We start from the raw sequence: 21,777 nt of genomic DNA, 5'->3' as shown, positions 1-21,777 counted from the left end.
CATCACCATCATCACTTTGATGTTTCAATCAGATCTCGTAACAAGTCTTGCTCGTGTAGCTTCTCGAAAAGTAGACGCATAAATGGCATATAGTCATGCTTTCTTCGTGTGTTTTCAAGCTAAGCAGTTTTCAGTCCTATTAGCAATGATGTATAATAGAGATCATGTATACACATACCCGAGTCCTTGCAAGCTCTTCTGCTGCTGCAATTTGTGTTTCATTTGGTACATCGCTATCTGTCAATTGTATCCGCTCCTGCTCCAGCTGATCTTTCAATCCTTCAAGTTTGCGAATGATAACAGGGCGCAAGTGAGCATCGATCAATTCATCAGCGGATAGATGTGATGAGGTAAATAAAAGAGATCCTGTGTCAACGGCTTTGTCGTGTTGTGCAGTCAACTCGGCCAGCTGGCTTTCGATCTTCTTCTTGATGGTGTTGTAAGGCTTCAATTTGTCGTCATTCGATTTCACCCAAGCTCCAGGTACAATCGACATCAAGCTAAACATATCCTGCTTCCTATAACACATCGAATGTTAATCATCATTGAATAAAAGAAAACGTAAAGCGTTCAACTTACTCCATGCGTTGCCGAAGATAGGGTCGTAATGTGTCGATCCAACTCGATGATTCTGCAGGTGCCACCTTACAAGGGAACTTGTTCATGCCATCGAGCTCCCAAATGTATCCATCCAAGTATATATATGACACGTAGTGATATGCATCTTCCTCGGTCAACTTTCGTTTGCCCTTCTTTCCTTTGCGTGCTTTTGAAGGAGCTTCAGCTTCAGCCCTGGCTTGTGCGCTTGATAAAGAAGGTATGGTGTGAGCTAGTTCCACTGTAACAATTGTAATCCACTTACTCTGCAAAGCTATTGTGCGTTTCCCGGAGCAACGAGTCGTTTCCAAGAGCATTTCCACGAAGCTATGATAGTTGACAACATTCCATTTAGTCAATGCAACATTGACAAGGGTCTATCCATGATACTTACTACCGGATCAACATCTCCAAGGACGCTTTTGAGATTCTTCAAATGCTCTCCAATGTCGACTTGACTATCGATATTGAATAGGATGCCTAGTAGAGCCAATGTTGCGCATATGTTGGTGACAATCTATATGTAGCGAAAGCACTTAGAATGGATCCAACGATGTCATACGACACACTTACCTGGCAAGAGAAGAATACACTGGCAGCATCCTTTTTATCTTCATCGCTTTGTACAGGTGCTGGGAGGTCGTCTTCGTATGGATGTGCGAAAATCAAGCCATAGATGTTTCCACTGATAGACACGAAGCTTGGCGTCAGGTTCAAAGCACTCATACGGTCCACACGATACATACTCTGTCAGCATGTCTAGATCGTACACCTCTTCGACAGCTATACTTGTTGCGCCATACGTGTGTGCCATCTCGGTGAAAATGGCTGAGACATGAAGAAACAAGGTTGTATAAGGAAATGGCCGGTATGAAAAGGTAATAATCGTGGCTATACCTGGCTCTGATTCAACTAGACACCAAGGAAGCTCATCTTGACGCTTGCGTTTCAAAGAGTGTGAGTCGTCGTTGTCGGTCGTACTCGATGTCATTAGACAGGTATACAGGTGGAAGGAACACTGAAAATCCAAGCGCGTATGTAGCCCAGCAGGTTACCTATCTTATTACGGTCACAGGCAGTCAGATCAAGATCACTCGATATTGCTTTAAAGGGCTGTAGTCATCCAAATCGTTGTTGTCACGACGACCACCTACTCTATTTTTCGCTTTATACAACTGCCATTCAATAATGCGATAATAATAGTGTATGTTTTGCGTATCTGTAGCTTTCCATTTGAGAATGATTCAATCAAAAAAAATCGCTCTTCACCATCGAACAATGGCCCTCATCCCAAATAGGCAATGCATGTAATATAGGAGAGGGTGAATACCATGCGAACAATGAAGCTGTACAATGAATGACCATTATGTTGGGGGAAGGGGGCACGCATAGCAGCAAGATCAAGATTTCAGGCACATTGGACACGAACGCGTATTCCGCGTGAAGGGGAATCCTAAATTTCTCGTGTGGCATCAAGCTCTCTTTTCCTTGTACTCCTTCCCTTTAACTTCGACAACACACACACATACACACACTCTCTCTCCAATGACACAACAACCTCCACGAAAACGAATACATTTGGACGACGATGCAATAGACAACGACGTAGAAGCTACTGAATCGCAACCCCAAAGTCAAAGAGAAGCATCAGCGTCAACTGATAGTGGCGACAGCTCCCAACAGCAACAACAGCCTACCAATCGATCAACGCCACGACCATCCTCATTACGATCCTCAACACAACCAACACAATCCACCGACAATCGCCACGTCTCATTTGCGCCCGGGACCAATCAAGAACCTGACGAACCAACAGAGCGAAAGCCTCGACTTGTCATTACCAAAATGGTCCTCAACAACTTCAAATCCTATGCTGGACGACAAGTTATTGGGCCTTTTCAAAAGGTTAGATCATGCTCTTTCTTCCTTGATGTGGAGACGTTGATATATTGATATACGTTCATTATAGTCCTTTAGTGCAAGTATGTTCATGCAAGAGTGTCCATGTATGTATAGGTCGTGTTTGATACTAACAACTGTAACTAGTTGTGGGTCCGAATGGTTCTGGCAAGTCGAATGTGATTGATGCTCTTCTCTTTGTATTTGGATATCGAGCCAACAAGATGCGTCAAGGCAAGCTATCGGAGCTCATCCACAATTCTGCCAAACATCCCAATTGCAATTCATGTTCAGTGGAGGTTCATTTTCAGATGATCATTGATGGAGTAAGTAGACAACCCCGAGGTGTATCGTGCAAAGGAGTTGACACGTGAGAATGGTTGGATAGAATACACCAAAAGAGTATGAAAAGGTGCCCAATTCACGATTGGTGGTCTCTCGACAAGCTTATCGCAACAACACCAGCAAGTACTTTATCAACGACAGAACCAGCAGCTATACCGAGGTGACAACATTGTTGCGGGAAAGAGGCATTGATCTGGATCATAAGCGATTCTTGATTCTCCAAGTATGTATGATGGATAATGCTACGCGTTATGGATATCGGCTCACATGGATCATTAGGGTGAAGTCGAATCAATCGCATTGATGAAACCAAAAGCGAAGGATGACAGTGATGATGGCTTGCTCGAATATCTCGAAGATATCATTGGAACGTCAAAATATAAGGAACCAATCGAAGACGCAACCAACAAACTCGAGACTATCAATGAGGAACGCACTGAAAAGTTGAATCGTGCACGCTATGTTGGCAAAGAAAAGGACAATCTCGAGGTAGGTTCTAGTGATCATAACATGAGGGGTCATTATGGACTAACGCTTTTTTCATTTACAGAGCAAGAAACGTGAGGCTGAGAACTTTTTGGAGAGTGAGAATGATCTTGCAAGGAGGAAGAATGAGCTCTATCAGATATATACGTATGAAGCAAGAATCAATGTTCAAACGGCACAAAAGGCGGTGGTAAGAATGGATGACTTTATTATGCTTGTATGGATTGATTCACCCATCTATCAATCATAGGTGGAACTCCGAGAAAAGTTGGAGCAAGAGACGGCAAATCATGTTGATTATGAGAAGGAAGTCAAAGAGATGGAGAAGCTGCATAAGGATGCGTACAAGGAATACGAGGTAAGGCTAAGCTTTATATCTTTTTGAATCGTGATTGCTCATTGCTGTTTTGCTACGAATGATAGGCTTTCGACAAAGAGACCAATGCTATCCTGAAACGCCATGCAAAGTTTGAAAAGGAGGATGTCCAGCTCCGTGAACGTAAGCAGCATCTGGAAAAGAAGTTGGAGAAAGCCCAAGAAACATTGGAAAAGGTACGTACATGTTTGCTAAAGCTGATGCATACATGATAGCTGACAACAATAAATTGAACAGGATCGCAAAGATCGAGCTCAAGCACGTGATGATATCAAGAAGCATGGCGATGATCTCACCAAGCGGAAGAAGGATCTGAAGGAGCTTGAGAAGCAGCTGAAGGAGGAAGAGAAAAGGCTGGAGGAGATCAATGCCGAGCTGAAGGGGAATACGGATATCTACATGGCAGAGATTGAGGATCTCAAGAAGCAGCTTGCACCATGGACTGAAAAGATCAACGACAAAAAGAAGAATATCGACGTGCGCAAATCTGAACAGGAGCTGCTGGCAGAGAAATTGACATCTGGCAAGAAGGCTGTTGAGCATGCTGAAAAACAACTTGGGCGTATCAAGGAGCAAAAAAAGTCCAAGGCATGTATCCACAATGACATGGTGTATATATATGATATCGTATTAATGAAAAAGTACCATAGGAAGCTGAACTTAAATCACTGCCAAAGGAGGTCAAGACGCTTGAAAAAGAAATTGAGGAATTAAAAGCTAAGAGCAAGGCAAGTGAGACCTTTGGTTTTGTGTATGGCTTTATATCTAAACGATTGGATTTCATTGTAGGAGCTGGAGGAAAAGGAGCGAACTCAGAGGCAACAAGTCAGCATCGCTCGACAAAAAGCCGATGAAGCACAATCCTCGTTGATGCAATCCCAAAACCGGGGTAAGGTGCTGGATAGTTTACTCCACATGCGAGATGCTGGTCGTATCAATGGTATCTATGTAAGTCATCTCAATGATAGACTTTGTTGTTGTATATGCGTAAATAACACGTTGTATGTAGGATCGCCTTGGCAACCTTGGTGTGATTGATGACAAGTATGATATTGCGGTCTCAACAGCATGCCCCGCTTTGGACAATATTGTGGTGGAAACAGTGGAATCGGGTCAAGCGTGTATTGAATACTTGCGCAAGAACAACCTTGGTCGTGGCGTGTTTACTGTATTGAACAAGCTGAAGAATCAACGCATGGACCCCATTGAAACGCCTGAGGATGTACCTCGATTGTTTGATCTTATTCGAGCCAAAGACGACAAATTTCTCCCTGCCTTTTACAGCATCATGCAAGATACCCTGGTGGCGAATGATATGAGACAAGCCAACCGCATCGCCTATGGAGAAAAACGTTGGCGTGTCGTGACGCTTGATGGCAAATTGATTGAAAAATCGGGTGCAATGTCAGGTGGTGGCAATCGTCCTTTACGAGGCGCCATGGATTCGCGCTTTAGAGACACAGGTGTTACAGCAGCCACAGTAGAGGATTTGCAGCGTGAGCAACACAAGCTTGAAGAAGAGCTTCGGGATTTATTGGAGCAAAAGCGTGCATGTGAGCTTTCATTACGATCTAAGAATGATGCTCTTCCACGTAAACAACTCGCTATTGAGAAGCTTGAAATGGACATGGTTAGCTTGGAGCAACAGCTTGCTGATGAAGAATCACATCTTGTGACACTAAAGTAAGTTGGCACCTTTTTTTGGACCGGGGCAATCATATCAAAAGTAAAAAGGTACTCATTTGACTTTCCTTTTATAGGACGAGAGTGGAACCAAGCCCTCAGGATGTCAAACGGCACGACGAGATTGCAGGCGAGATTGAAACACTCAAGCAAGAAATGGAAGAGTTGAAGGAGAAAACGGTTGAGATTGAGGACAGCATCAAGTCATTGCAAGAAGATATCATGGATGCAGGTGGCATGGATTTACGTCTGCAAAAGGTCGTTGTCGATGACGTGACCAAACGTATCAACAATCTCAACAACAAGATCACCAAAGCTATGGTTGCCAAAGCCAAAGCTGAAAAGGATGTCATTCGACTTGAGTCCAGCATTGTGAACACCGACAATGAATGCGAGAAAATCAAGGCCCAAGTCCACGAGCTTGATGAAGATGTTAAGGAGAAAGCCAAAGAAGCTGCCGCTATTATGAAAGAAGCGGATGAATCAAAAAAGGTAAGGGATGATTGATTGCACGTGAATGATATCGACTTGTTTCTCACATTGCATGTAATCAGCGCATGCAAGAAAAGAAAGCCGAAGCGGACAAGCTGAAAAAGGATTTGGATGAAAAGACCAGCAAGATCAACGCCTTGAGGAAGTCCCAAGTTGAAATCAAGAACAAGATGGAAGATTACCAACGTAGTCTACTGGACAACCAGCGAAAGGCTTCTCATTGGCAAGACCAAAGATCAAGATTATCATTGCATAATTACAAGTACGACATGGATGATGATGATGATGGCCTATGACTTGTTAGCTTACAGTGCACGTTCTCCTTAGAATGGATTCTCGTGAACCTGACTTGGAAGTGTATGATGATGAAGCGATTGAACAACAACTCCTGAAATCGACGCAAGCGATCAAAGCAGAAATTGCCGAGTTGGAAGGTAACAATGAGGACGAGTCGGTAACCCATTATCGTATGACGTATGTTGATTGTTTGTTATGTGTGTGTGTGTAGCCTTTGTACAAAGCGCCCAACCCAATCTTTCGGTATTGGAAGAATATCGCCGCCGAGAAGCTGAATACAATGAGCGGGTGGATGACTTGAATGCAATTACGAGGAAACGCGATGATGTCAAGAGCGAAGTGGAACGCCTACGCAAACAACGCCTCGATGAATTCATGCATGGCTTCAATATCATTTCTCAAAAGCTCAAAGAAATGTACCAGGTACCGAGTTTGTTTTGGTTGGGTGGATGGGGGGAATGGATGGGGGGAGAGGTAGCATGCATGGCAACACATTGTGTAACCGATGTAACCATTGCTTACGAGATGTAGATGATCACCATGGGCGGCAATGCAGAGCTTGAGCTTGTCGACAGTTTGGACCCATTTTCTGAAGGCATCGTGTTCAGTGTCATGCCACCGAAAAAGAGCTGGAAGAATATTGCTAACCTTTCTGGTGGTGAAAAGGTAAGGAAGGATAATTATACCTGTAACGAAGAATGGGGTAGTAAGACTTTTGTGGTATTTAGACGTTGAGCTCTTTGGCACTTGTATTTGCTCTTCACCATTTCAAGCCTACGCCATTATATGTGATGGATGAAATTGATGCTGCCCTGGATTTCCGCAACGTATCGATTGTAGCCAACTATATCGCTGAGCGAACCAAGAATGCACAATTTGTGATCATCAGTCTTCGCAACAACATGTTTGAACTTGCTGATCGACTTGTTGGTATTTACAAGACCCAAGATTGTACCAAGAGCATCGCCATCAACCCATCGATGTTTGCTACTTTGTCAGCAGCCACCGGTGCATTGTCTTCTTCAAACAGCAATAGCAACAACAACAACAACAGTAGTAGTAGTAGTAGTGTCACACCTCCTCCTGCTCCGTCAGTAACACCACCGTCATCATCATCAGGATCCTCCACAGCCCCACCACAAGCGTCCTCCTCCTCCTCCTCTTGAACAATCCAAAAACAAAATAAAATTGAAACGTTGCACAGCATCATTCCATAAACAGCACAAAAGGTTGTTGATGACATTCGCGAATCGGAATATGGATTGTACCCCACACACCACACACCTGGTTCAAATGCCGAAACAAGGCCATCACCACAACCACCACACAACCACCAACACTTTTTAAACGATCAAATAAACAAGGTCTCGCATTCTACATTGCCTCATTTTTTTCTTCTCCCTCTCTCTCTCTCTCTCTTTTTCTTTACCATCATCCAATAACTAAAAGATGACTGTTGCTGCTACCACACAACCTGAAGCTACTAAGCAAAGCCATCCCGGCTACTTTCGCATTGTGCGTCAAGGCACCCCTGAACAATACTCAAGCAAGCTTGTAGCCGAGCGTGATTTTCCAAAGGGCAGTGTTATTGCTCAACTTGAAGGCTTAACACCTGGTCCCAAGGCATATTCATCCGTGCAAATCTCAAAGACGGAGCATATTGAGCTCAACAGTGATCTTCTTTACATGAACCACTCCTGCGATCCTTCCGTGTGTATGGACATTGACAAGCGTGCTATCACTGCTCTCAAGGATCTCCGTACCGGTGATGAGCTTACATTCTTTTATCCTTCCACTGAATGGGATATGGCACAGCCCTTTGATTGCTGGTGTGGATCTTCTCAGGTATGTGTATTCAAATAGTAGTCGTTTAGTCGTAAAAAGTACAAGGAATACTAATGATCCTTGTTCACAGTGCATTAAGCGCGTAATGGGTGCTCGTCATTTGCCTACCGAAACCCTCCAAAAGTTTTGCCTTGCTAAGCACATTGAGGAATTAGTTGCTGAACGTCAATAATAAACATCGTTATGTACATATTCTACTATATGAATTTCTTTGAACATGTATAAAAACACATTTCAATAAGGGTTGTTCGGGAGAATGCGGGTTAATGTAAAATGAAAGTGTATAATGAAAGAAATGTATTATGGTACGTTGCTGTAAAGCAGGTAGCAGCGGTATATAGTATGCGTGAGGTGCCATGATGATGACGGCAAAGCCGCGGGTGCTTGGTTTTTTGTTGCTGACTGATATGCACGTGTCTTTGGGATCGTTGCTTATCAAAAGTCGATCAGCACCAGCAGTATACAAATGTGATACCTATATTAATGAGCGTGTGGAAATGGGTTGGGGAAGAGACTAACAGCTTGGGGAAGCTCTAGTGATGTTCATATACACATATAGAGATCAAAGCGCCCCGTGTATTGGGCCGGCTAATTCTTTTGGGAGAGAACGGAAACAAAAGAAGTGTTTTGTATCGGGGCTAGGCACGGCAGTCTGCATAAGGCAACACCGTGCGTAAATCGGTGTTTTATCGGCGCTCATCAGATCGAGCCGTTCTTGTGCCACCATGGCGACGTCAGTGCCAATGTCCATGTACCTTGACCCAAAACACCGGGGCCATCATGTTGATTGGCCAAGAACCTCCAATACATAAACAAATCAAGAAAATCTTTTTCCTTTGGACATCACCCTTATGTATACAATGATTACGTGGTGGTGCTTTCTATGATCAGGTGCTTTGTTTCTTATAGGTTGGAAGAAAACCCTTCATGTTCATCTTTATGAAAAGTACACTATCATGGCGTATCTTTGTGCCTTAATAAACTTTTGCTGGGTTTTGTGTTGTACAACTATGCGTTTGAACTCTGCATCAAAGGGACGTGTAACAGTCCAAGCGCAAAAGTTTCCCGCGCCACTTTGACAAGAGCCATGTATCATTCATTCACCAAGGCAAACGGCAATTAGTAAAAGTATCTCAATGGAACTAGGACCTCATTATGGATATGTATATAGGTAGATTTATTCTAATAACTTTTTTTTACATGAACCCAAAACCGGTTGCACACTCGTTGATAGCTTTGAAAAGATTATGGCGAAGATTGGTGTATGAATCGTACATGGGGAGATCAATTTGGTTGAAACTAAAGAGAACACAATCAGCTTTTGCTTATACATAAAGCGATTTTACTTACCATGTGTGAGCCGTTGGTAATCGATTGTCCATGCTGTATTCCTTGTGGATCTGGAATTTCTGCACACCGCCTGATCCTTGCAAATGTGCGAATCCTTCTAAGGGAACCTTGGACGTACCGGTAGCAAATTGCAACAACTTTGCACGTTCTTCTTGATCAAAGCTCCGAACCGCACGCCAAAACCATTGGATCTGTGACGAGTTGGATGAATATCCACCTTGGTACTCTGTGTTGTTTTTCCAGTCGTCAATGTCAATATCCGGAAGCCCCGAAATCAGTAATTCGAGTTCTTGCTCGTTAAATATTTGAATGAGGGATGCTGGAATGATTTCATGGAAACCTTGTAAGAATGCTTCAATTTGATCTTTGATGGCTGTCGTCAACCGATGCTCCGTCACCAAGGATACGTATTCATGCTTGTTTTCCTCCGTCACTGGTAAATTGCGACCATCGGGCTTGAGATCAATGACATGTGTTGTGCCAAAATCATCCACTTCCAAGCTGAATGTCAAATCAATCACATCGGTAATGTCATTTTCTAGCATCCACACAAGGCTCTTGTAGTATTCATGGTCAATGGCTTCCATATCCTTGTAATCCACAGATCGACCCAAAATGTGCTTGTAAAAGGATCGCGTAAAATAAGCATCCAATAAACGTCCATCATAAATGGCCTTGCCAATGACTCGACCCACAAACTTGAGATAGCTCAAATGATCAGGGTTCACCGATGATGCACGATTTGGCTGGTAGGTGAGCTTGTCGGCAGCTGATGTGATGAACAAGGCATAGTTGGGATCAAACATTTGACGGGCCAAAACAGAATACCATTCACGTGATACGCCACCAGCATCCACACCATCCTCGTCACGAAATTGTACATTCAAACGACCATACTTGATCTCGTCACCTGTTTTGCCAAGCAATTGATGATAGGAATCTTGGAACACATAGCGACGTCGAACATTGAGCTGAAGTGATGGGTAATGGTGTCGTGACGTTGATGTGCGTTTATGTAATTGCTGTACAAAGTAATTGCGTTTGTTGTCAAATTCGAGCACCTTGGGATTACGCACAAGTAGAGAAAAGGAACCAAGCATCAACGATGGATTGTTCCGCACCATTGTATTCAAGATCTTGCGATGGCGCTCCGTAAATGTGAAAAAGAAACCTTCTTGTGCTTGATCAGCAGCATACTTGTACACCACCATCAATGACTCCATAAGGGGAAGAATCACCGTAGCCACATTCAACAAGTAGTCTCTTTCACGAATGGCAACTAGGCAATCACCCAACTTGTCCCACAAAGATAATAGAGCCAATTCCTCATAGACTTCCAATACAGATTGCTCTTTGCTGTCGTTGGATTGTGATGATGAAGATGATGTGCTGGGTTTACGTGAATAGACATAATCGATCGTCTTGAGCACCCGTAACAACTTGGCTTGATGTGAGCTTGCACCTGAGAATTGAGATAGCGTTGATCCTTGTAATTCTGTGTCAGGAGTTGCCTTGTTAAGAATGGCGAGGAGATCGTCAAGATCGCTTGCAACGCGCTCATAGGATGATTTGGCAGCTTGCATAAGCTCATCCATGATGGTTTTCATGGCACCATCCAAGCATGACAAATGTGACAGAGCGCTGATTGTGTATTGAAATGTTTTGCTGGTGCATTCGCCTGATGTAAGCACGTGTACCACTTGTTGAAGATATTGGTCTGGAATCACAGGCGGTTTTGATGCTGATTCTTTGTTGTTGACTCGATCCATGTACTTCTTCACCAAAACGGGGAATGGTCGGCATAACGTTGAGATTAAACGCATCAAATCCTCCATCAAACTTGGGTTGTCCACAAACACAGATCGATCAAGTAGACTGATAAGGACCAAAAGTGGATATTTGCTGGATGGTGCCTGCATTTTGTTCTTTCCTTTGCTAGTGCTATTGCGTTTCAAGTCGGCCAAGCAATCATTCTCCACCAAAAAGTATCCAAGCGACTTGTCATTCGATTGAATGAGTTGCATAAGGAAACCAAGACACCGTTGGGTGATGAAATTCGGAGCTGTTTGCGTGATCGTAGAGGCGGTTGCCATGTTGTTGCCAGGCAACTTGGATGATGATGATGATTGAATCACTTTGTCAAAGCACATGTCAACCGCTGTCAAATCATTGCTGCCGTCATGTAACACACACACCAACAATGACAAGAGATCGCATCGTGTTTGTGTATTCTCGCATAAATTCACCAACAGCTGGCTGAGGATCGACTTGGAAATAGGTTGCAATGCAAAGAGCAATCGTGCGAGAGTGGCAAGTTCACCACGATCCACAAGCTGAATAGTACTTTGTCGTGTATTGCCTTTGCGTTGATGGGTATCTTCTCGTGTGCTGCCGTTGCGATCATTTCTGCCAAATTCAGTTACAAGACGTTGAAACTCATCCGATAAGCGGAAACGGCGTGTTGGTGAATCAGGTAAACCAAGTGGGCTAGGAGCATGACCATTGAGAACTTGTGGTAGTGGCGTATTTGCTTGCTGCTGTTCCTGTTGTTGTTGTCGTTCACGTCGCTCACGACTAAACGCTTCTTGTTGAAGCACTTCATCACGTATCTCCGGTGGTAAAGCGCCAAGAAATTCAGAGCTTATCGATTCAGTTTCTGTTGCCTGCAATCTGGAACGTGATATACGCATATGATCGTTCACAACTTCTCGTCTCAAGTCATCAGGAAGCGCCTCAAGGAATTCAACGTCAAGACCAGTCTGGGAAATATCCACCAATTCACCATTGATAGTAATCATTCTTTGATGTTGATCCTGCCCCATACTAGATCCATCCGCTGCTGCTGCTGCTGGTTGTTGTGGTTGTTGCTCTGAATCATAGGCATCCTCATGTTCTTTCCTTTTGCGTTCTTCCTCTTCACGTAAACGTCGCTCCTCCTCTTCTTTTTTACGCCTTTCCTCTTGTAATCGTCGTTGCTCTTCACGTCTTTGTTCCTCTTTTTCTCGCATTCGGCGTTCCTCTTCCATGACAATAGGGACCAGGATATTCAACAATGGATTCAGCAAATTTTGAGACTTATCAGCCACACTTGTTCCATACATCATGCGTGCTTCCTGATTCCAACGATCGGCACAAGTCATTGGTTGAAAATCATGCAACATGGATAGCAATTCACGGTTAGAGTCAGCGTCGGGTTGTTCTTGTTCTTCCAAAGGAGAGCGAGTCATGCTGGTGTTGTTGATGATGCGAGGATTGTTACGCAGCTCAAGTTCAAATGATCGCATAATACCATTGGCACGTCCTCTCACATCGAAACCCAAAGAGCTTGATTGTATTCCTCGTCGGGCACTTGTACCTGAAGCAGCTCGCATGAGATAACTTTCTAATAGACGTATTGCGCTATCCCCAACAGTGTGCTCAAATGCTTGCCACATACTTTGACCACCATGCGGACGAGGACGTGAATAAGTCATAGGTCCAGCAAACGACGGCCGTGTAGGTCGAGGGATCATTGTGTTGTTATCCAATCCATTGGTACCTTGGTATTCTTCAGACAATAGTGGATGATTGATCACTTGGTCTTGGTCGACTGAAGTTGCAGCACTAACACCCAAGGGTCGGAATATCCCTCTTGGCAATGGCAGAATGGGTAATCGGTTACTTCTTCGAAGCTCAGAGCGCTGGAGATCAATACGTGGTAGTGAGCGAGAGAAACGAGTGTCATGTTCATCATCACCACCGAGATAATAATCCTCATCCATGTCACCATCCATCATGGCACGATCTTCCATAAAATCAATCCCATCATTCACTTCATCCAAATTTTCAGATCCTTCATCCTCATCGAAATCGGATTGATCAAGTCCATCAAGATCGTCCACGTGTTCCTGTAAATCATCATCCAGTTTTAGTAAGGCGTATTTTACACAGCTGTCAACACACTTACATCATCCACGAGCACATCAACAAGGTCACGATAGTTGCGTCTACCATTCATAATGGGTGACTCGGGAGCATCCATATCACCAGCACCTCGAATGATGGATTCATGATCAAAGTCTTCGAGTTGCCATGTCATGTGTGGCTCATCGTCTTCTTCTTGCACTGTGGATTCAGCCGCGTTATCACCATCTACTTGCATTTGATCGCCATTCTAAAGAGAATTGTTAGATGCACACACACATACACAATGAAAATCCATGCATCATATACCTCTTCTTGCTCCAACATGTCAATAACCTCCACATCATCTTCCTCTCTAGGTGGAACATCAGAGCTGCTATCGGTTGTGCTGTCATCAAAGCCATCCTCGTCATATCTATTAGATACATGCGTTAGTCACATAAGCTATCTATAATAGCACACGATAACTTTACCCATCCTCATTGCTCAATTCATCCATTTGCTCATCATCAGCATCCTCGCCGTTAAATAAATCAGGAGATGCATTGCGATCATGAATAACTTGTGAAGCTGGTTCCTGCTGCTGCTCATCATCATCAGTAGTCATTTTGCTTCCAAAGCTTGTCAGCTGTTCAAGCGGTCGCAACATGGAATTGATCACTGTACGTGCATGTGGGTACTCGATATCGATGTCATTGATTGCCATGGTGAGGACACCGACAAGCTGTTTGTTGATCATAAGCTTAGCAATATGGATGGTTGTCTCCTCCTTGGTTCGTTGTTGTGCTGGAGCACCGGCACTTGGCCTGGCATTCAAGATGCGATGACACAAGTCGGCAAGGGCTAGATACTTTCCATATTTGACTGATAAAGAGCCTGATTTGGTCGAAGCAATGGTCTCCTTAAATGCACACACAATGATATCAAACATGTAACGACGTATGGGATCCAAGTCTCGTTCTTTGTCTGTTGTAGTATTGGTGTCATTGTTCGCACCACCACCACCAGCATCATAACACATGGCTACCAAAATAGATGCTGTCCAAATAGAGAGCCCCTGTTGCTTCCGAGATTCCACATTTGGATTGACGGCATTGTATGGTAGCAAATCATTGATCAGCATGTGCATAATGGAAGATTCTTTGTTGGTGTTGTTGCGTTGACAGAATGCATACAATGCATGCTTGCATGTGTTGTAGGACGATACAAGCTCCACCAAACATTGTAATATGAGTCCCGTGTATGCGTAATGTGCGTTCTCATGTGCTGAACGTTGATCACTCGTACTATCATGCGAATCCTTGCAAGCACGAACAAGCTCATTCAAGAGATAATCGATGACAATGGACGCATCTGCTATTTCAGGCTCATGTCGCTGTTGTTGCTGCTGCTCCTCATTTTTCTCTGGGACGGCTGCATCCTTTTCATTTGGCGATCCACTCTCGTCTTTGATGGTGTTATTCTTGGTCAAGAGCTTGATGTGTGGATTTTCACTATGTCGATCATATCGTGTAATGCGACAAATTTGACCAGAGACATTCAAGAAGGTTGACGGATCTCGTAGTGCCACGTGACCATTGTTGCGTAAATAGGTGCGTATATCCATGTTACGAGGTCGAGGTACTGTAAACCATGTGCTGATGATATCCTCCATACGCTTCACCAACACAGCTTTGCTTTCAATGACATGTCGGAAGATCAAAATAATGAATGCCTGCAGACCTTGCAATCCACTACCACCATGATTTCTGGAACGAGCCTTGGCAAAGAGCAATTGCAGTCCATCATGCTTCACAAATTCACGTGCAGCATCATAATCACGAGTCAATCGCACCACTATCCGTAAAATGGCATAGATATCATTGCGTGTAGTGTCGTTGCTTTTTAGCAGCTTGATACAATCAATCAATAACGCTCGACATTGCTCATCCGAAACCAAAGGTGTGGTCGAATTGCTTGGTTTCTTGTTCTCATTTTGTGGCGTGGTGGATGATACATGTTTGGGTCCATCAGTGTGAGAAATGAGGGTTTCTATCACCAAAAGCACTGTAGCCAACCATGAAGGTAATGGTTTCTCCGGATCAGAGGTATCAACTGATTGCAGCAATCCAAATAAAAACTCGAGACGTGGTGCAACGTCGGCAATCACACCTTGTACAAGTGGCTCCTTGAAGAGTATTGCAAGTAACAAGAGACATGTGCTAAGCTGGGCACTCTCATTCTGATCATCTTGACGAATCTCATCCACACGATCAATCACCAAGGACATGACAGCACTAGCAGTCTTCGCATCCGAGTCACTCTTAAAAAATGCCAATAGAAGATCACGAATATCGAAAAGTAAATCATCCCGCTGACATGCAAGTCGCACTAGTAATGTTGGCAATTCACTCTTCATTTTGGACCGCACTTGTGCTAATTTTTGTGTCTGCTCATGCATCATCCTCTTCTCTTCTTCACTGCTCCCAACGATGGTATCAGATTCCTCTTGTTGTGATTGCTGGGTAGGTCGTGAAGGTGTCATACGGTTGCGATTAATGTTGCCAAGTATTTGATGTCGCCAATCATTAAATTCCTCATCCGAGTCTTCAAAATCGCTATCACCATCTCCCAATCCACTTTCAAACATGTCTTGAGAATCAGGTGCCTCTTGTTGAGTGGTATCCTCATCTTCATTGTTGGATTGGTCTTGTGTTGTTGTTGTTGTTGTTGTTGTTGTGTTTTCTGAAGCATTGGTATCGGTAGGCGTTTCACCAGGATATGTAAACAAATAGTCAACAGCACGTGATATTTGGTTATAGCATCGCACCATGGCAAGTTCTGAAGCAGTACGATCAAAGCCCATATCTACAAGTCGTTGGACACCGTTTTGATCCGCCACAACAGGTGGCCGAAGAATGGTCGGATTGGGTACTCGATTACTACGCTGGTGCTGGAACGGTGGAATTCGAAAAGTGGAAGCCGCTGTCGTTGTTGTAGCTGTCTCGTTGCTGAAATTGGACTCCCCATCACCTTTGAATGCATGCAATACAATCTTGAGTAACACTTGAAGCACGTGTTTGGGGAACTCTTTTGCATCAGGGCTGTGTAGATATTGTTGAATGGGCGTCAACTTGAGTTGCATAGCGATAATCCATGCATATGGATCAAAGGCATCAGATGTCTTGTTTCCTCGCTTGACAATAGGGGCAGTGTAGGGTGAATCACGTAATAACTTGGATGATCCAACGCATGCGAGTGCTGTCAATAATGCTTCCAACGATCCATACATATGAGTGATAAGTGTTTGCTGCTCTTTTGTACGCTCAGCGGATGGCACCATATGTAAAAGTGAGATCTTTTGCCATAATGAATCAAGGTCATGGAGGAGCATATCAGTGCCACCTTGCCAATCGAATGCCACCACAGCAGGGGTATAAAGTGACGCCTGGGGCCGATCTTCAAGGAACAGTAACGAGATCATGCTGTACATCACCGTTCGATAATTATGCTTGCACATGGGTAGCTTTTTGTTTCCAGAATCCCGCATCCATAAAACATTCCTCTTTAGCAGCTCGGCTATGCTTCTCGATAGCTTAAATGAGATAGCTCTTTGATCAGCATCCATTGTGCGCCTGCTACAAGCCATTGTAATCAAGCCTATGAAGGAAAGCTTTGTGAGGAACTGATTTTCTCATGCTTGTAACTATAAGCAACTTACTTTGGAGCAATACCATGATGGAATGTGTCGTTTCTCCCAAGAATAACTTGAATAGGCGGAGATTTTGTATCCTTGGATCCTTCGCATCAATGTTCTCCTTCCCTGATAGATCACCATGGTGGCTGTCACTGGTTTTGCTATTCTCATCATTGTGTGCGCCACATGAGCTGGATGCATGGTTGCTGCCATTATTCCCAAGTGCGAGGTGGGAAGACAACGCTGGCTTTTCATTCCTCTTCTCCTGGCTGAAGTTGTACCAATAGCTAGGCACCGATTCTTTGAGCAAGAAGTTTTCCCACATAATGAACCTATATACCCGTCATCAGCTTTGACCCAATCCTATAATCCACTACGCCGAGAATTACCTGTATATGGTTCCAACAAGCTCAATTGTATTACTATTTTCATCCTCCCCAGATAAAAGTTCTGCAACAAACGACGAAGAGGATCTTCCTAGGCTCAGTCCCGCTGAATATGATATGTCGGAAAGAAGTCCAATGTAGCCATGGAGAACGATAAATTTGCGGAAGAGAGCGTTGCCAGCTTCAAATTGATCGGTATCATCACCTATTGTGTTATATGATTAGAGCAAAGTATATCTTTGGTATAAAGTATACGCACGTGATAAGTCCAAAAGTGGTTTAAGGATACTACTTGTATGAACCGTTGTATCTTCCGTGATGAATTGGCTGGCATTCCTCACTCTCTTGGCTATCTCAAGGATGGTGCTGGACATGTTGACGTCGTTGATCACCTTCATAACAAATGCCAAGCAATCCGATGCTGATGTGGTAGAAAAGTCTGCAGGCAGGGTTGGCAAGGCGTAAAAATCGAGGAGCAAATCAGGCAATCCTTCCTTGATAGCGGCCCTGATATTGGAATGATTCTGGAGGAAACCTTCAAGGAACTTTTGAAGAATAAAGAGTTACTCGTTGCTGTTGATGTGTATCATATCAATTACGATCATACATACCCTTGCTGTCCTATCAATGAACAGCACTAGCCGATTCTCTGATTTCTCTTCCTTGGCATCCTCAATTGTTGTTGTCTCATCGTGTGCCTTTGGTAATGTCTTCAACAAATGACCCTCATTCTTTGATCTGATATTGTCGTCCTGCTGGGATTGGCCGAAATCAATGACTTTTTTCACCATGGTCGTGATACATGTGATAACGTCGGCTTTCAATGATGGATGGTGTCGAACAAGTTCATCAAAAGCGTTGCCAAGTCCTGTCATGATATCCGGTTCTTCGGCATTGAAAGGATACTCGCGGTCGCAAATCAAGTCGAAAAAATGGGGTAAAGGATTGGCTTCCTTGAACATGTTGATTCCTTGAGGATTCAAGCATATAGCACCGAATGCATTGACAGCTGGCATCAAGACATCATTACTGGGATTGTCGTATTTGCATATGGTGTCCAAAAAGGTTTGTGGCAACTTGGCTTCTTGAAGGATGGTGAGGGATGTAGGCTCGCTGTGGATAATTGTAGTCATGATATTGATCGCTATATATAATATTGTCTCTGTCAGTGATGTACACCATCATAAGACCCTCACATTGGGATGGGCATACCTGATACGAAGCAATGGGATCCAAACACATAAGGCTCTGATATAACAGATACAAGCGAACTCAATATAGAGGATTCAACCAAATTCCGTAATCGATCCGTTGTCCCAGAAGAATCCATCATACGCCACAAAAATCGCAACATTGCTCGTAATGCCGATATCCGGTCATATAGCTCTAGTATTCCAGTGGTCTTTTGAAGCTCAAAAACATCAGGCTCTAGCAATTCTGGATTGGTGGATGGATGATTCTTGTTGTATTCCAAGCATTCGAGGACCTCATCCTGATGTACATGTTCATGTCAATAATAACATCATGGTGAGTGATATTCATTCTATATCCCTACCTTAATCCGCCCAAGAAGGGTATCCAATCCTCCAATGTTGCAAAAGGTTGTAAATGACGATGAAGACCCATGCATGATTCCATCCAGCACAGCAATGATCTTTGACTGCGACTATAATATAATCCAGCTTGAGTTGGTTGTGTCAATGAGAACATGTCAAAACACCATCCACGCACCTTGTTGGTAACCGCTTGTGAGTTTCCAAGCAATTGTGTCAAAACAGGTACAAGACCAGCTGATACTAGCATTTCCATTCCAGAATGGCTGTTCAAGATGGAGGAGAGAGTCATAAATAATGCATCCAAATACTGCCATGGATAATCTATAGAAGAAAAATAGATGAGGACTAGGCTTCCATCAATGCATTATAAAACCTACCGCTAATGATCCCATTGCCAATCATACGTAAGATTCGTAAAAAGAGTCCATGATTTGCTGAGGCATCAACGGCAGTAAGAACATCGTTGACGGTACGGCGATTCTCGGCAATAGCAGCAAGAGAGCGCAATGAACACACTTGTAAATCCTACCATCATCACATATCAATAACCTTTCATCCCCTCTTATTAATGCCTTGATGCACTTACATAATCTATGTTGTTCTCGGGATGGACCAGCTCTCCCAATCCTGCAATCAGATGCGGCTCTTGCATGAATATTTGATTTGATGCTGTGCTCTCCGAGACTGTAAGCTCTGAAAGAAGATATCATCGTTATTAGATCAACGAGCATCTTGTACCAGCAAGGATAGCTTACCCATAATGGCGATTGCCAATATTCTGATTTTGAGCAATTTTGTCCTTGATGTGGCATTCGCAAGGTTTCTTTTGACTTGGATTTGGTGTGCCAATTCAAAGTGGTATTCGTTGGGTATATCATATTGCTTGGAGAGCTCTTGGAATACTTGGATATCGCTTTTGTCATTGTCGTCGGGTGCCACATTGACAGTGAAATCAATCACTCCTTCATCCGATTGTTGTTGTTGCTCCTTATTGTTGCCTGAACGATAAAAGCGCATATGTAAAGTGGTCATATCCTTGGTGACAATGAAATCTTTGCTGATGAGATGAACGAGATTGGATGTAGGAAATCCCCAACTACGAGCCATTTCGATGATTTTGTCCTGGGATGGTGCAAATGATGATGCCATGCCGCTAGGCTGATTCAAGCGTTGAGCTGGTTTGAGCATGAACTGCATGATATTCTCAAGCACATCGACATCCATCGTATTCAGCAGAGCGTTGATATGCTACATACAATATGCAGACGACGAATGTAAGAACATGCAAACGATATCATACAACTTGGCCTACCTACCTCAAATGAATTATAAATGTTCCTGTTGGTGCAGTGCTCAAACAAGACCTTGAGAATACTAGTGATGGCGAGCAATAGAGCTTTGGTGTTGCTGTCGAACTCTCGAGATTGGACATGTTGCTGGAGATGAAAGTCGTTGCATATACGTTCCAAAATGGCGTCGAAACGATCGAGAACAGGCACCCAGTGGAACATGTCGCCTCGACGATAAGGCCACTCGTTCAACTGCTTAGCAAGCTCAGGAATGGTCTCCTCGGCATCATGCTGAAGCTTATGGATAATGTCACGCAGCGGTTGTGGCTACATTGGGGTTGTCTGTCAGTTGCATGTCGTCTTCATGGTTGGTAAGAGAAATACCAATGGAGCAAGCTTCTTGGAGGTCGTCTTTTTAATCTTCATGTTGGTCGGTGTGTCTTTATAATGGAAGAAGAGTAGGCATCAGTCAAAAAGCGAATCCCAGGGCTGAGTAAGAGGAAGAGTTGCTCTACAACTGCGCGTCGCTGCTACCAATACACACAACGCAGAGAGAAGAAGGGGAGAGAGAGAGAGGGAGGGAGAGAGTAATAGATTGATCACGTTACCTGCTCGGTATGTTGGATGGTTTCTTTTATGTTAGATTCGACTACTACTAATACGCTTATACTACAGTGTGAAGAAAAGCTAGCAAAAAAAAGGAACAAGGTTTCTACACAGCACCACTGTAGCCGAGCTAGGCAAGAGACTTGATGAGCCAAGACGTCATGGTTGGAAGGCCACTCCGCAAAAGCCGCATGATCTTCATTGACAAAGGCAGATTTATACAACTCCTACTTGCTTCTTATTGCAATCGTAGATAGCATAAACTACAACATTCATTACATACCCACTCAAGCCTGGGCCATTCAAACGATGAATACAGTCATTCTTTTGCATTTACCATAATAATCAATTTGTATATCAAAATTGGCATGGGTCCAAAGCGGAATCCCCCATCATTACTGTTTGACAATGAAAAAGTCAGGGGTTGAGCATCACACAAATGATCCATTTCACACACAAAGGAAGAGTAACAAAGCATTGGTTATAGCATCTCCCAATTACCTGCTCACGTTAATGTCTGCAGCAGCCTGCATAATATCTGTGTAACACAAGAACCTGTAATTGTGGATCAGCCAGCTAGCTACGTCCATACATAATAGCTCAAGCTCATCCACCATCTCCATCTCAATGCAAGCAATAGCCCAATGGTTTAGACAAATCCCTCGTTCGCAATGATTGTGATACAATGGCCGCTGGCATTTGCTTGTCGTATGTATACAACATGAGCATCTTCATCATCAAATGATTCTCGTCGATTATGTAGTTCACGAGACAATTACAAATCCTGCACCCTTACAGTCATAATGAAATCAAATGATAGATGCATGTAGCTCATGATGTATCAAAGTGCTCACGTGATTGCATGCTGCTTGTTCTCCACCATTCAGCATTGAGCCTCATCCCGTTGTTAGCAAAAACGGTACACATCTCACCCACCATAAGCGGTATCCATGCATCGCACGTCATGCTGGGAATGATTACATCGGCCATT

General features: G+C 43.7%; 4 protein-coding genes across 4 annotated transcripts; 2 read left to right on the top strand and 2 right to left on the bottom strand.

The window, feature by feature from the left end:
* Window positions 1-11: 11 nt before the first annotated feature.
* On the bottom strand, window positions 12-1,588 carry O0I10_005798 (uncharacterized protein; the record flags this gene model as incomplete). Its single annotated transcript, XM_058485835.1, has 8 exons — window positions 12-119; window positions 179-518; window positions 580-804; window positions 863-924; window positions 992-1,114; window positions 1,171-1,282; window positions 1,344-1,425; window positions 1,495-1,588. The coding sequence occupies 8 exons, from the start codon at window positions 1,586-1,588 to the stop codon at window positions 12-14; spliced, it is 1,146 nt and encodes a 381-aa protein (XP_058343358.1).
* A 554-nt stretch (window positions 1,589-2,142) lies between these two features.
* On the top strand, window positions 2,143-7,341 carry O0I10_005797 (uncharacterized protein; the record flags this gene model as incomplete). The annotated part of the gene is made up of 18 exons (XM_058485834.1): window positions 2,143-2,502; window positions 2,567-2,579; window positions 2,644-2,822; window positions 2,885-3,064; window positions 3,121-3,330; window positions 3,392-3,517; window positions 3,578-3,685; window positions 3,751-3,879; window positions 3,941-4,291; window positions 4,354-4,431; window positions 4,493-4,651; window positions 4,713-5,386; window positions 5,464-5,878; window positions 5,941-6,140; window positions 6,206-6,312; window positions 6,387-6,598; window positions 6,707-6,841; window positions 6,904-7,341. The coding sequence occupies 18 exons, from the start codon at window positions 2,143-2,145 to the stop codon at window positions 7,339-7,341; spliced, it is 4,074 nt and encodes a 1,357-aa protein (XP_058343357.1).
* Window positions 7,342-7,624: 283 nt separating this feature from the next.
* O0I10_005796 (uncharacterized protein) lies at window positions 7,625-8,192 on the top strand (the record flags this gene model as incomplete). The annotated part of the gene is made up of 2 exons (XM_058485833.1): window positions 7,625-8,020; window positions 8,091-8,192. 2 exons carry the CDS (start codon window positions 7,625-7,627, stop codon window positions 8,190-8,192), a joined length of 498 nt encoding a protein of 165 aa, XP_058343356.1.
* A 1,024-nt stretch (window positions 8,193-9,216) lies between these two features.
* Window positions 9,217-20,606, bottom strand: O0I10_005795 (uncharacterized protein; the record flags this gene model as incomplete). Its single annotated transcript, XM_058485832.1, has 17 exons — window positions 9,217-9,319; window positions 9,371-13,257; window positions 13,317-13,523; window positions 13,583-13,688; window positions 13,747-16,912; window positions 16,974-17,281; window positions 17,339-17,540; window positions 17,595-17,880; window positions 17,947-18,479; window positions 18,548-18,827; window positions 18,891-19,001; window positions 19,067-19,212; window positions 19,269-19,416; window positions 19,478-19,584; window positions 19,647-20,139; window positions 20,208-20,507; window positions 20,565-20,606. The coding sequence occupies 17 exons, from the start codon at window positions 20,604-20,606 to the stop codon at window positions 9,217-9,219; spliced, it is 10,425 nt and encodes a 3,474-aa protein (XP_058343355.1).
* Window positions 20,607-21,777: the final 1,171 nt, after the last annotated feature.

Source organism: Lichtheimia ornata, assembly GCF_029851405.1.
Source record: "Lichtheimia ornata isolate CBS 291.66 chromosome Unknown scaffold00024, whole genome shotgun sequence".
NCBI lineage: Eukaryota > Fungi > Mucoromycota > Mucoromycetes > Mucorales > Lichtheimiaceae > Lichtheimia > Lichtheimia ornata.
Note: the sequence above shows the minus strand (reverse complement) of the source record. Positions and strands in the feature narration are given on the sequence as shown.